Raw genomic sequence first — 15241 nt, forward strand, 5'->3', positions numbered from 1 at the left:
AGCTTCAGATGTATTCAGTGGAGGTTTGTTGTCCAGAAAGGTAGTATATTGTTGAGAACTGCTGATCACGTTTAGCATGAGCTTAGAGTCTTTTCTTACCAGATGTGATGACGAGAATATAGGGCTATCCACTCTCATTAGTTCTTGTTGTCTGATTCCATTTTTATAAGCATTTATAGTCAGAATTACTTATGCTTACTTTAGAAGTGGTGTTTTCTCTCTTTTGGGAGAGGTTGCTTCACAACTGTTTTATGGGGATAGGTTCCTGCCTCTTCCTTGGGAACACATAGTGTTGGTCACTCCATTTGACATCATACTGAACTTCGTGGACCCTTTGGTCTGTGATGGTATTTCCAGTGAGAACTTGAACCCCAAAGCACAAGCCTATTGGTCTAGTAAAGTAATCTTTGCTGATATTCTTGGTTCACACACTCAGAAATTTATGTTCATAAATATGATAGACATAGACTGCCATGACTGGACTTTGTCTTTTTTTCTTGTTCTTAGGTAGCTTTTTGCCATTATTCACAGCTGGGCAGACTTGTGAATTCTGTGAATTTCCTTTACTGAATCTGGCACAAAAATGTCCCTGTAAAAACGTGGTTTATTTCTTATGCAGAAAGAATGGATTAAAGCCCTGAGAAAAAGTACTATCAGAGGAAAACAGCCATAGCTCAATACATTTGTTGACAATTTCACTGTTTTGTTTAAAAAATTGCCAGGATTTGTTCCTACATCATATCATGATTTTTTACAGGCACAGTACCTCATGAGAAGAATAGTGCTTTTGTTCCTCCAAACTGGTATTTTTTAATTATCAGCATAAATGAAAGCAAGATGGTAACAAACTTTTCCCAGACACAAGAATGGAGAGAACAAATATAAAGTATGCCAGTATTCAGATAAAGGAATATTATGCAGTATTCAGGAACTTTTCTGCAGTGATGCACTTGTGTTCTTCCAAAAAAATGTTTATAATGAATTATTTTAACATATGTTAAAAGAATAGAAGGTCCTTTGCATATTGTGTGTTTAATTCCAAACTACTGAAGAGGGGAGTAATTAAAATAATGTACGTCTCCAAAGAACTATGGACTTGACATTTTATTCCTAACTGGATTTCTCTTATGACTGACTATTACTAGCAGCAAGGCAGCAGTTGCTACCAGATTTTGGAGTGCTTGCTTTGCCAAGTTTGTAGTGTATAAATACTTTGTAAGTGATTTTAACCATCTCTAATGTAGTATTGTGGAGGTCCCATTCCTTCCTGTTGTAAGCAACTGTTCTGTTGATATCATTGACTCCTTGGCCTGAATTTTAAGCCTGAATGACTGAAACTAGACTTAGTAAAATGAAACACTCTAGAAAGCCTAAGTATAGAACCACTTCTACCTGGATTATTGCCCAACTCTTACGGCTTGAAAACAAAAGCCAAATATGTTTGTCAAAGTTTGCCTGTCACTGTCTTGGCATGAAAATTACAATTTGAAGTGATTTCTTCCAAGTCTGAGGCTTAGAGTTTTCTGTCTCCTTTCATTCCCCATTAAATACTGGACACCAGAAAGGCTTGGCCTAGATTCTTAGCAAGTTTTCCTTTCACTCAATGTAAGTGGTGAGAATCAGCATATTTCTGTTGAGTGCAGAGGTGCCTTTCTTGAAGCATTAGATGAAGTATCACATCACAGTACTCCCACCTCTTCCTCCAGTTTATTCCTGTGCTAGTGGAAATAGAGACAGTCAGCTCCAACAGCTGCATGGTTTTATGAAATAATCTACTCTGAATTCATGGTCAGGCCAAGTTTCAGTGAAGAAATCATGTCCTGAAGAGAAGTGTCTGTTTCTCTTAAGGGTAATCACACCAGCTTTCTGCTTGGGGCCTGTTTTGGAAGTACCTCTTTTCAGTCATTCTCCAGATGCAAATTACATGTTCAGTGTTTTTGGTCTCCCTGCTTCCAGTTCAGCCTGCCCACCAGAAGGCAGAGTTTGCATATATTCTTGGTGTAAATGTACAACCTAGAGAACCAAGTTCAAGATGTACTCACTTCCCATGTAGTCTTGAGGCTGAAGACTTAAGTGCTTGAGCACATTTAGCATCCTTAACAAGTTTTCTATAAGCTGCAGTGCATCCCAGTAACACAAAGCAGCAAGTTCTTGTTGCACTAGTTATTGTGGTTGAAAACATGGCCCCAAATGCTCCAGACTGGATGGTCTCCCATATGCCTTGGTAGTACTGAGGAGAATAATGGAGCTTATTTTCATCTCCACTGCCAAAATCACTCCCTTTCTATATTTTTACAGTGGGCACCAGTGCTATTGCTGTTTTCAATCCCTGTTTTAATAATGCTAATTATCATACCTTGTTGTGTTAATGCAGACTCTGGGCTTCCGTAGGTACCCCCACTGAAGTTTGAGTGGCATAGTTTGATTTCCCTTGGGTATAGAAGTAGCTGTTATATTTCCTTGTTTCTCTATATAACTGATCAAAATTCAAAATCTGAAATCTGCCATATTAAATCCATTGCCCCAAAATTAATTGTTTCTGTTATTGCTAATATCTTGCACCACTGGATGGGAGTACAAACCTTAAGCAAGCAAGCATTCTCATAGATTTTGGAAACCAGTGTCTTCATGATGCTGTTACTTAAGAATGGTTACCCATCCACAGGTATTACTGAGGAAGGATCGATTAGCTATCCAGTTGATAATTTAGGATTTCTGGTTGTAAGGAATAGACTGACCTGACACAAACTATTCCATCAGGAACTGTAATTCTTCTCTGGCAAAGATTTGTTGATTAAGAAGTGACTGATAGCTACCTGCCAGAAAGAATCAGGTGTGAATCCTACACAAACACTTGGGTCAAGTTCAGCAGTCATTCAAGCAGTAGAGAAATATGGTATAAGGACACCCAATATTCTTAAAGGAATCTTCAGCCTTTACTTGAAGGGGTTTTCAGAGTGAATATAACCAGTCAAGACCCTTACTTGAACTATCACTTAACATACTGCATTCAAAAATGGTGTAACATTTTGTAAACCCACTGTACCGATGCAAATTTAATCTTACAACATCACTTCTAATTCCTGACCTTGTTGCACATAATATGAAACTTTATAATCAGAAGATTCAGTTGTCCCTGTTGTAAGAAAGACCATGGGCATGAGTTAGGTTATTTGATATACGAGAAGATAAACCCTGTTTTTTGAATTGGGCTGCCTTTGTTAGGTTGGATCTGAATACACTAAAACTTTGCATAAGTTTGGGTCCACACCTGAGCTGTAGAGCTGTACAGCTGGATTTGATGAGCTAATCCAAATACTGGATAAGTGAACATAATGCCCCTTGTGATTCCCTGTTTTTACAGCTGGGAAAGCAGATGTTACAGATTGTGTTACTTGAGTGGTTATCTTCTCATTTTTGCAATATAATCTAGCTGTTAATAAGTAGAGGGCCTAGAGACTTAATTACGGCCCCAAAATTCAGGGATCAAAGCATAATGAAATGTCAAATTCTCTTTTTATTCTTACCTTGTGAAAACTGAACCTTGAATCTATTTCATGGTGAGGAAAGGACCCTAATGTTTCAAGTTTCAGTATACAGACAGAGTCACAAATTGAGCTGTTGCCCAGATCAGTGGAATGAAATCAAAACACTGTGAATAGCTTCTACCAAAACCTCACCCGCTACAGACTCAAAATCATACCCCAAGCCTGATGTGATAACAGAAAATGCATAAAACCACTTTAAATCATAAAGGAGCAAAACAAGAATATAGGGATTGCATATTGCTTTACAACACCTTAAGCACAAGAAAATTATAAAAACAACCCTTTTTAAAAATACTGTTTGAATGAAAGTTCTTCAGTAGTGTGGCTCTTTGTCTGAAGATGCTGAATGTGAATGTCTTATACTTCCCTTTCAATACAGGTCCTTTCACTGACTACATCCATAAGCAGCCTTTTGCTATAAAAGATCTGTCTTTACATTTGCATTATGAACACAACATATATGGTCTTTGTAAGGGCAATAGATCTCCTAGCTGTCATTATTCGTCACTGTAGTGAGTTTCTTTGAACTCAGCCCCCCCTTATTGTTTTCAAAGCACTGAGTTTAGTTTACTCAAACCCCTGCCAACAGTTTGCGTATCACTACTGATCTTTCCCTGTGCTGTCTTCAGAGGAGAAATAGCAGCCACAAATGTTTTAGAGCTATAAACACAGACCTCAAGATCCCTACTGTAGTCAGGAATGGTTTAACACACACTAGGTTATTTATGGTAACAGTGGTGTCCCTTTGTTTCTACAGGATTGGATTCGCTGCTCAGCAGGTGTGCGTCCTGATATCCTTCTATTCCCAACACAGAAATATTAATTGATTATTCAGATTAATTCGACAGCTGATTCAATTAGCCTGATGCCTATCCTCCTTTCTTCATCCTAATTAAATATCATTTTCCCCTGGAGGTCCATAATGCAATTATTTATACACAGATTGATATCTTTGTTTTATAGTTCACTTGTTAATCTATATACCTTTTTGGTTTTGATTCCAAGTGCTTGATTTGAGTGTGCCTTTGACTGTCTCAGACCATATTGCAGAATTCTCTTTTGCTTAAAAATTAGAAAAAGCTTGTCTTTCTACAACTGTGGTGCTTTCCTCCTGCTCACTGCTTCATCTCACTTCATTGAAGCAGCTGAGCAAACAGGTCTGCTCCAAGATATTTTGCAAGTAGAGAAACAGGCCAAGCCAGGTGAACAAGTGATTATTTTAAAGCCTTAAAGTCAACTCAGGTTGGCATGCGGTCATCTTTGTCAGAATATTGCTGTGTTCCCTTGCCCTGGCAAAGCTGGTGCAAGCAAAAGTGGTACATCAGGGAATATTTGTGTCTTCGGTCCAAGTCGATTTTACTCAGTGGCAAATATTACATTTGTTTAGGAGAAGCCAAACCTCGCAGAGGCAAGAGTCTTAATCATACAGGAATACAGATCAACATTACAGCTGCATTTTAACCTTAGTCTTCTGATGCTTATTCTAGAGGCAGGGTGCTAAGCTATTTTACCTTCCAGAGGAAACATTCTTAGATATAGAATTCTGAATAAATAGCAAAATGAAGTCAACACTTACTCATAAAATTCAGCTGCAGGAGTGAGCTTGTACTTCGAGTATTTGGTACCATTGCCAAGCACTGATGCATTGAAGAGTTTGGGATCTGTACAGTTTGGACTGTTCCAACTGTTGTCGCAGTTTGTCCAGGGGAGCTCAAATGTGAATGATGAAAATAGATAATACAGAGACCAAGCTATGATAACGTTGTAGTAGAAACCCACGTAAAGAGCTATGAGTATCACTGCATAGCCTACACCTAAAGACAAAGGAAAACTAGATTATACATTGCATTTTACATGCAACAGTATATGCAAACACTGTAGTTAAACTCAACCATACATAACTGCAAATTCATTTTAGGTCTTCAGACCAATAAAAGGAAATTTTGATGTTTATATACACACATGCGGACACACTGCCACTGATCTTAAAACAAAAGATTACATTAATGATTTTGGAAAATGACTGGCTTTTAGCAAATCCAGTTGTTTGCCAGAGAAAGAAATTAAGCAGTACAAAGTCAAAATTTGCTCTTGTACAACTCCATTGCTGATTTGCTTCCAATGCAAAAGATTGCAAGCCCATGTTAGGAGTGAAACTCACTTCATCTTCATAATGTCAGAGTCCTTGGCAACTTTTCTTGGAAAAGTGAAGCTCGAGACTTAAGTGAAGTTTTCCTATGCCTCATGTTCCCACCCTGAGCTAGTTTGGAACAGACACTGAACCTTCCCCTGTTTCTTTCCCATTGTTACTCTCCCGATTGGCTTCCGTCAGTGTGTAGTTAGGTCCAAAACATTCATGAAACAGTCTGTGCTGTTCCACTGAGGGGTTCCAAGTGATTTTTGGGCATGCCAGTAAATCTTGGTGAATATCAAGCTTGGGGCTAAACTGTGCGTGGACCTTCAAACTATTTTATTATCTCCCCAGGATTACAGAATCCTCACTGTAAGAATTCTTTTTTGACTTTGAACATTTGTTTTGTATTTATGCATACTGTGAAGTGTGCTTGGAGGGTCCCTTTAGTGAGTGAGCCCGTGAGAGTGCATGTTCTTCACATGAAAATGGACATCTTCCAATGGTTTGGGAGGAAGCTTTGGTACTAATGTCAGAGCAGAGCAAAAGTTTGTTGCCAGAACTGTTCAAGAAGCTTGCTTTATCTTGGCTGATATCATCTTTCCTTTACTCTGTGCGCAGGTTTGTTCTCTGAATCCTACCCCAGAGCTGTATGTATTGCATATAACGGGCAGAGACAACAGCTGTTTTATGACTATCATCACTGTGCTACCACAGCACCTAAGTATAAACCTTTACTTCTAATTTTCTTCAGTTTAGTTATTTTATTTGGAGATACTGCATTGGAAGCCTAGCAGTTGGAGATTATTAGGCTTTCATATTTCTTGATAAAGTAAGGAAGTAGCACACACTTTGAGTGTTAAATCCTTGGTTTAAAATTTGCATAAGGAACAGATGCTGACCCTGAAGGAGTTGGCAGTTCAATGACTGCTGCATATACCAAATTACTCTTTGCTCTTCAGGAGGCTTTTAATACACAGACCAGTTTGCTCATCCTTAATGTTGGGGAAAAGATTGTGAAAGTAAAGATGAAACTGTATCTTCAAATTCTTGGTGCTTAAATGAATCCAGTATATTAACACTCAAACTCTAGTGATACGTTATGATCAATAGAATGGAGCAGAAGGGGGAATCACCTAAGGGGATAATTCTTAAATATTCATGTGAATGTTAAAATACTAAGTACAAATAATATATGTTGCATGATTTCTGTTTTAAAAAAGTGTTCCTGAAATTCCTCCAATTCAGTTGGGCAATGATACATATTTAAGATCAAGATTAAAAAGTACTAGATCAAATGTATCTTAAATGTCAATCCTCTGAAATCATAAGACTGTTCAGGAATGAATTTGCTCTCCTGTTTCCAGGTCTCGCTTGTCTTAAAAGTAATGCTGCACCACCTACCCTCTAAAACAGATCCTGGAAAATGCAGAGATGAAAACAGACAGTGTTGCAAAGATTACAGGGTATATTTTGAATTTTATGTGTTATGAGAGGATCTCATTAGGAGTAGAGTCCTGAGAGTTCCTACCAATAATATATAAATAATATAAATAGCAAAATTAGTACTATAGTGCTGTTCATTTAGAGAAGGTGTTATTAATTTGTGTAGACTGCATACCTTTCATTTGAGTGAGAGATTTGAGTTATCTCAGAAACAGCTCAAAAACATTAGCAGTAAAATGTGTTTGTATGTTATCAGAAGATTTGGCCAAAACTTCAAAAGTACTGAGTTTATGTTTGTGCTGAGGTGCAGATACAACTCAACTCTTATTCCTTTTTGAGAATCAAATCACTTATGCTATCCTATATCCTAGTAATAAGAACACTTAAAAATCAACAGTAATGTATGTTTAGTCCACCTTGAAAATGTCAGCTTAAAAACACAGCTGGAATGTCAACAAGACTATACATGAAATAAGTTTTATTTTCCTTTCTCATCATCTTTTCAATCCTGAAGTCAACAGATGGAGTACCTCTGAGCACAGTGGTATTTGGCTCAAACACTTTGAGATCTGTACGGTCTAATTTTTGCAGTTAGGTTTTCAAAATCCTCGTTGCCATCCAAAGGTATTAACTGATACCAGCAGGAATTTTGATTGAGCAAGGGTCTTCAGGCTCCTGGGTGCTCGAATGAATTTTGTCTCCCGTGAAGGGATTATAGAAAGGCTAGGTAAATCTATATGAATTAATTTTAAAATTTTGAAGCACTTATTTTATTAGCTTGCCTATTTATTTTTTATTATATCTCTAATTTTGCTGTGAGTTTTGGGTTTGATAAAAAAAACTCTGCAGTTTTCCTACTCTGCAGCACTAGACTCCTTGAAGAAGAAAGCTGTATTTTGAGAAAGAAGACTAACATTTACTCAGTGTAACCTATATCCAAGCACCGGATCCACCAAGTTTGGATTGTTATTGTTAAGCTCCTCAGCTTTTGTCAGTCACGGGATGAACATGATCTGAATTTTAAGCTTCTAAGATCAGCTGAGCTTGACTGGTTTCATTTCAGATAGCTCTGTGTTGAAAAGGCTTTTACATAAGATTTTTAGATACAATCTGGTATAGTTATAAGGGAACTTAGAATTTTTGCTGGTAGGAATTAAATAAGAAAATTCTTGAGGCTCCTTAACAAATATTTGTTCCGTGTACAGAAAGCATATGGCTTCTTTCACCCAGGGAGATCCCTTTATCCCTCATCAATGCCAAACACTCTGATCAGTATCCCGACACCTAATCGCGGCTATTTGTTCCTCGCAGAATGATTGCAACTCAGTGCACAAGACAACACTCCACACCCTTTTATTTGGTGACGCTGGAGAGTTAACCCTAGTGCAAAACACTTGAAAGTAATAATAATGTTCAGGTTTTAATAAGTGCTTTTCATTGCTAGATTTGAAAACCACTTTACAAAGTCTGTCAGAATCATTGCTCCCATTTCATAGGCAGGAAAACTGAGCTACAGAGCCACAGATAACTTGTGTGATGTTACAAGTATAATGGATGGAAGTGAAGTGAACAGAGCCAGTGGTTATCTTAGTCACTGTGGGAGACAGGGCTGAACTGCCCTGTATGGGATGAGGTATTTCCAAATGTTTGCACTGCCAACTCCTCCCTCCACCTAGAGATACCCAGTTCCTCCCACTCCCCAGGAAGGGGGGGGAAAGGGAGCACAGGGCTGAACTGCTCCTCCTCATTGCTCTCTGCACTCCTCTGCAATCATCCTGAAGATGATTTCTTTGGCTTTTCCTATTTTGTGCTCCACCTGTGATAACAAAAAGATTTCTGACTTCAAGGGTTGGGGAAAGGTCAGCAAATATCATGCTGTCTGTGGAAAGATGAGAGACCTTTACTTTGTGCTCACAAGTGTGTGGCACCCTCACAGTGCTATTCAAGTGAGCAGAGGGACACTTACCTTTGAAAACTGGACAGATTTTCCACACAGTGGCAGCCCCCTCTCGGTTATATTGTCCCAATGCCAATTCCATATAGAACAGGGGCATTCCAGCAATGATTAAGAAGAGGATGTAGGGAATAAGAAAAGCACCTGGAAAGAGAATAATTAGTCATTGTAGTCTATGTTATGGCTACATTTTGATTTCTCTGCTGCTTACTTTTATTGTCTAGAGACAAAGCCACTGCCTTTGGGAAGTAGAAAGGAAATACCATATTCTCTTGTCCCTTCCCTGTATTTTTTTTAGTGTCTCAGACATAGAACCCCTGGAAAAAGATGTAAAAGATGAAAAAGATGCCCTTATTTCCCCCTAATGTTTCCCCTCTGCTTTTTGGCTTCATTGGGAAAAAAAATGGGTCCCTTAAAATTAATCCCTAACTGAAGATGATGCTGAATGCACTTGCAGAGCTAAAAAGGAAGGGGACTATGAAAATTTTTAAGTTTTTTTTTTTTAGTGTAATATGTTCAAAAGGGAGCATGAAGGCCAGTAACAGAGGAAAAAAAGTGTTGTCTGAGTTCCTGTGCAGTTTAAGTCCTATTGTGTATGGTGTCCACATGACTTGAAAATGAATCACTACTGGTCAGTCATATGGAATTTGGGCTTCTATAGCTAATTTTGGGGTTTGCTATAATAAATTCAATTATTCTTATGAAGTGTGTTAGACAATGCACCCCTTTCCAACCTAGTGATACTTATTGCCACTGATGTGGAGTATGTACTAGGTTTTGCTGATAGGCCCGAGTACAGCATCTTTATATTGCAGCAAGACAGTGCTGGGGCTGCTCACGCCTTCCTGGAGTACGTAACTTCACTTGAATGAGGATTCTTCTGGGAGTTCATTCCACAGAAACTGTCACCTGTGGAAGATCCTGATGTGTCAGTGTTACTACCATAAAAAGTATTGCCAACTAAAATACAAAAGGATCATCTAATGTAGAAACTATTTGAAAATTGCTTAGCTATTTTATATGATTCAGGTCACCGAAAGAAGTCTCTACACAGGATACTATAAAACAATTACAATTGCTGTCATGTTTAGTTACTGGATGCTCTGTTAGTCCTCTGCTTTGTGGCACCTGTAAAGTGTAGCTTCTACTTTATAGCATAGCTTACTTGGTCCAGAACAGTTCATCTAAAATTTGTGTGTATAAAAAATGATTAAATTGTTTTGATAAATAAGGAGCTGACAGAGTAGCTGCATATCCTGAATAACTGACTACTGTCCTCCTGAGGAGTTAAGTACAAAAAAGAAACTAGATTGTGAAAATCATGGTTAAATTGTTCTAGCAAAAGAAAAAAGAAAAACAGCAGCAGCTGTCTATTTCTCCCAATAGCAATGAGTAGGAACTTTTGCAAACCATTAAAGTCTGCTGTACTGCTTTAGTAATTTGAAAACTTCCCTTGCAAAAGGAAGTAAGTTTGCATTGCTTCTAGATATATAAACCTACAGAATGTATGTGTAGTCTATAAAAGTAAAAAAGCTAAAAGCATAACTCTGCCTGAAACATGCTAGTAGGCAGAATGAATTTCATATTTTAAAAGTACTTCTGAAACTACTTTTATGCTTTTAAAAGTCTGAGTGGTTGTTGTTCCTTTACCTTTCACGTTAGCTTTTCACAGATATTACTAGTGTAAGCTGCCTAGCATGTTCAGAGAGGTAAATTTGAGTATATGCTGGAGAATAAGAAATGGAAAAACAGACTGTACTCTTAGTCATACCACAAATCTACTTCTAAAAGTAACGTTCTGTAACATAACGGTAAGGACAATGTATCCAGCATTCAGTCATAAGTTTAGGCATTTGAAAGTTGAAATCTTTCAATGAAACAGAGACAAGGTATATCAACAGAAATAAAGAATAGCCTAAAGCTTTGAGAATGTATCCTAAAAGCTGCAATATATTGGTTGTGTCACTCTGGGAGCAAGAATCTTCTTATCCATGATGTTTATATGGAGTGTAGTGTGAATGCGATATGCATTCATGTAAGCTACTACAGTATCAGTGATAGATGTTTTAATAATATTTCAGTGTTGTTCATAAGCTGCTTTCTATGATTGTCAAGTTGAACTGTCATATGTTTGAATATTGTGGAGAGAAAAGGTATTTGTATTCAACAAATACTTGATACCATGCAGTTCTGAGCTCTGTTCAGTGTTGAAACATACTTAGCTAAATCAATCTGGGTTACTACATATTGCTTTCACTATATCTAGCATCTATAAAAATTATTTTAAGTGGTTTTACTGTCAGATTTCTTTTAAGTGACAGACTTTGAAGTGCTGTACTTGTCTTGCTTCGATAGTATTACACCGTGTGGAGCTGACTCACAAACCTAGCTTGTATTTGGGAGGACTGGAGTTTGCAGAGAGTGCTGTTTGATTAACTTGAATGTCAAGAGACTGTGGAAAACATGATGCCACAAATTGAATAGGGAAATCTGTGTTTGAGAAAATTAATGCTGGAGATGTGTAGTGGACATACATATTAAATGCTAGTTTAAAATACGTGGGTTTTAAGTATGACTAATACTATGATGAACTGTGAAGTGTACTGTACTTACGCATACTTGTTTAAGCATCATCTCTTTGGCTGAGTGTCATTCCAGGCTCTAGTTAAAGGAGGTTTCTTTCTTTTTTTTCCTTCCCCCGCCCTGCCCCCGCAAGGGATTAATAAGTTGTGGTGTAATTTTCAGAAAAGAGCAGTTACACAGTATGGCAGGGTTTCATAGCTGGGTTACTTTTCAGGTAACTAAATGATTGAAGTATTTTGAAATTGAGATAAGTATCAAAGTAAGGGTGCTTAGTCACATTAAGTCAATTTAATGTTTTGGAGAACTTCTGGAATCTTCATGTTTAACAGATTCTGATTAGGATTAGGTGAAAAATACCAAGAAGTAAGGTATTTTGTAAATATCTTGGTATTTGCTCTTCTCTTCCTAGCCAATATCCAAAATCAAACAAAAACAAAAGGTCTTGTTTGGAAGGAGACTTCATACCATCCTGCATGTGTGAACATCCTGTGGGCCATGGAGGAGGCAAACCAGCATCCTGGCGGGCCTCTTGCTTTAGGTCCCCTGGTGTGGATCTGAGCATCATACCAGACTTCTCTGAAGGATCAGCCTCACTGTTAATGCCTACATGGTCTATGAAGTCAAAATGTGTTAGGAAGAGTGACATGATGCCAGCTCTGTCACTCCCGCCTGTGCCACTAGCCACAGAAGCTCCTGTGCTTTAAGTGCATGAATCCAAGGGGCCAGTCAGATTTGAATAGCCCAGACAGTGAAACTCACTCTTAGGGAGCACACAGTTTGGCTAACACTTCAGACTAGCTTGCCAAGATCTACCTACCTCAGAGAGCTGAGGGAATGCAATCTGTGCGATTGCTGCATTGGCAGCAACATACTGAAAGTACTCGAGGGGATTCCACTCCCCCACTGTGTGATGGGATGGGGCTGAGCACACAGCTGCATCCCACAAGGCAGTCCTGGTTTCAGCAATCCCTAATGGTTCTCAATTTCCATTTACAGCTAAAGATCTGGAGTAATTAACATCTGTAGTACAGCCCTGGCATAAGAGCCATACTCGACTTGCTACTGAGTCACATGAAGCTCTAAAGCCACAGGTTGGCCTTGGACTGTTGCAAATTGCTACATCTCTCTGTTAACAGATTTCATGAGATCCATGTACATTCCCTAAGGTACCAGTGTATACATGGAATTAAGACAGCCTTGTGTCTTATGCAAAACTAGGTTAGGTCAAACCCTCAGCTTCTACAAGAACCATCTGTGTGAAATTTCAAGTGGAAACTTACCCAAGTTTGGTTTTGTTTTGTTTTTGGTTTTTTGTTTTGTTTTGTTTTTTTAAAAAAAAAAAATTGCATTTAATGAAGGACAAAATACAAGACAGACTTTGCATTCCTGTATTCAGTGCCAAACCAGCTTCTTAATTTTGGTATAACAGAATCCACACAAAGAGTGTCTCCTCCCTCTGTTCTTCAGCATTCACAGCATCCTGGAGGGTGGGAAGCAAAGAGGAATACAGCTCTAAATACTCCTCTCAATCCTACAAGGACGTCTCATCTCGCTTTTAAATACCAGAAAAAAAGAAGCATTAATCTACTAATGACTGAAAAAAGATCATTTAAACAGCTGCAGTTATCCTAAAAGCATTTGTTGATGCACGTACAAGAAGCAGGCCAGGCCAGGGGTAGTTGGAACAACTTTGAACTATTTGTGCTAGTTAGCCTTCTGCATTTGTTACCATGGTTATTTTAGTCAAAATGTTAACTGGTGGGGATGTCTGCTAAAACAACAAACTTTGAGCAAATATTGCAGTATATTTTCAGATAGGAGTGTTTCCAGTATTTACGCAGGAAAAGAGTCTAAAAACAAAGATCTCCCACTCAGTGAATTGAAATACAAGCTAATCTCTGTATCTGATCAACACTGCTTGTTTTTTTCATACAGAATAAATAGTACCCCAAACAATATCAACAAACAGTTGATAGAATGCAGTATGTTTGCTCGGACAATGAGGAAAAATGAGTGGAAACTAATCTGTGCAGGCTCTTGTGAATGAAGAAGGAAGTCCTTAATGCAGAGATCTTGAAATCTAGATTGTACGAGATCACCATAGGTAGGAAAACTAGGTAATCAGCAGGGCAGGCATTTCTTAGTACATGAACATTAGTGCTGGCTCTCCAGAAGGCTGGCTACCAGCTGGCTTGCACAGCCCCAAGGGCACCTCTGAAGGGCCAAAGCTTGAGCCTGCTGCTGGCTCTTGGGAAGAAGGGGTGCAAGGGTAGACCTTTACTGACCCGAGATTAAAAGCAATGAGGGTTTGTGTGGTACAGCAAAGAGAAGTCAAAGATACAAAGGATCATGATGTAACCTGTATCAAAACCAAAATGATGATTTTAACAGCAGCTGTATAATGGTGTTGAGCCCAGCCAGCAATAGATTATAGTAGTCAAAAATAACATTTTTCTGCAAAACAGATCGCATGACATACTATAAAAACTTCAGCAGCACTTTGCACATATAAAATCCTCCAAGTATGCAATACAATCTTCCAAGTATGCAACATTTTTCATGGAAAGTATTTCTGAATCATAAAACTAGTGGAGCTATACCACGGTGAGTGACATGTTTCTTTTGAAGCCCTTCTACTTAGCTACTCCCTCTTAAAAAACATTGCTAGATTTGAACCTATTTATATTTCTACTCTCAATTTGGGCTCAGAGCCTTCAGTTTTTCCAGAATTCCAATTTTAATAACGTTCCTTTCACTGAAAAGGAAGTGAAAACAAATGGTTTCCAGAAATGGTACAATGCTGATCATGGGCTGATGCCAACTGAAGCCTACATTTTTTGTCTTGAGCTGTTAACCTGCTACTGCCTTGAAATCACTTGAAGTGACTTCAAGTGCAGTGTACTTACAAGCTGGTCACCAAGTTGTAACAGAAAGGGTTACCCAAGCCCTTCTATGCCAACTTAGTCATCTTTTAGGCTTTTTGTTACAAGAGTAATGAGCTAAAGAAACCCATTAGTAGCTATTTTGAACAAATTAATGAGAGTTAAATATACCCAGCCACTCAGAGCAGCATGATTCATTCATAAGTAGCACCCAAGTCATTGGCTAAGGTCCTATTTACATAAATTAATGAAATTTCACATTTACAACAGTGTGTAGTTTAAAGATAATCACAGGAACATATAAGAATAGAACCCTGGCCAATGTTTTTTGATAGGAAATTAAAGAATAAATAAAGAGACATGGTGGGTTTGAGAGAATATAAATCAGGCTGGTCCATGATGGCCAGTATGGCAGTGGGAGCTTTGGAGGGGAGGTTCCTGCTGCTGACCTCCACAACACTCACACTGCTGCTAGCTTAGGAAAATAAGCCATTCCCATCATCTGCCAAGAGTGTGACTATAGGAAGTCCAAAAATCTGCTTTACAAAGTTGCAGTGATAGCTTTTGTTTTTACATTGTGCCTCCTTATACCTGAGGTACTATTGGAGCTGGCCCCTTTGTTTCTAAATAAATGAATTAGCATCAAGGCAAGTTTTGGCAGTAGTTTGGTAAGTAAATAACCTGGAGTTTGTAACAA

The 15241-nt window shown here is 38.3% G+C and overlaps 1 protein-coding gene across 2 annotated transcripts in view; it reads right to left on the reverse strand.

The window, feature by feature from the left end:
• Nucleotides 1-15241, reverse strand: part of SLC6A2 (solute carrier family 6 member 2) — a 78672-nt gene that overhangs the window by 45217 nt on the left and 18214 nt on the right. For both annotated transcript variants that reach the window (XM_032998575.2, XM_042797731.1), the window contains 2 exons: nucleotides 9092-9223; nucleotides 5125-5362 (listed from right to left, as the gene is read on the reverse strand). In XM_032998575.2, the coding sequence (XP_032854466.1) occupies nucleotides 5125-5362; nucleotides 9092-9223 (370 nt within the window). The remainder of the gene's footprint in view (nucleotides 1-5124; nucleotides 5363-9091; nucleotides 9224-15241) is intronic.

This window comes from Tyto alba, unplaced genomic scaffold (genome assembly GCF_018691265.1).
Source record: "Tyto alba isolate M040663 unplaced genomic scaffold, T.alba_DEE_v4.0 Super-Scaffold_26, whole genome shotgun sequence".
Lineage (NCBI taxonomy): Eukaryota > Metazoa > Chordata > Aves > Strigiformes > Tytonidae > Tyto > Tyto alba.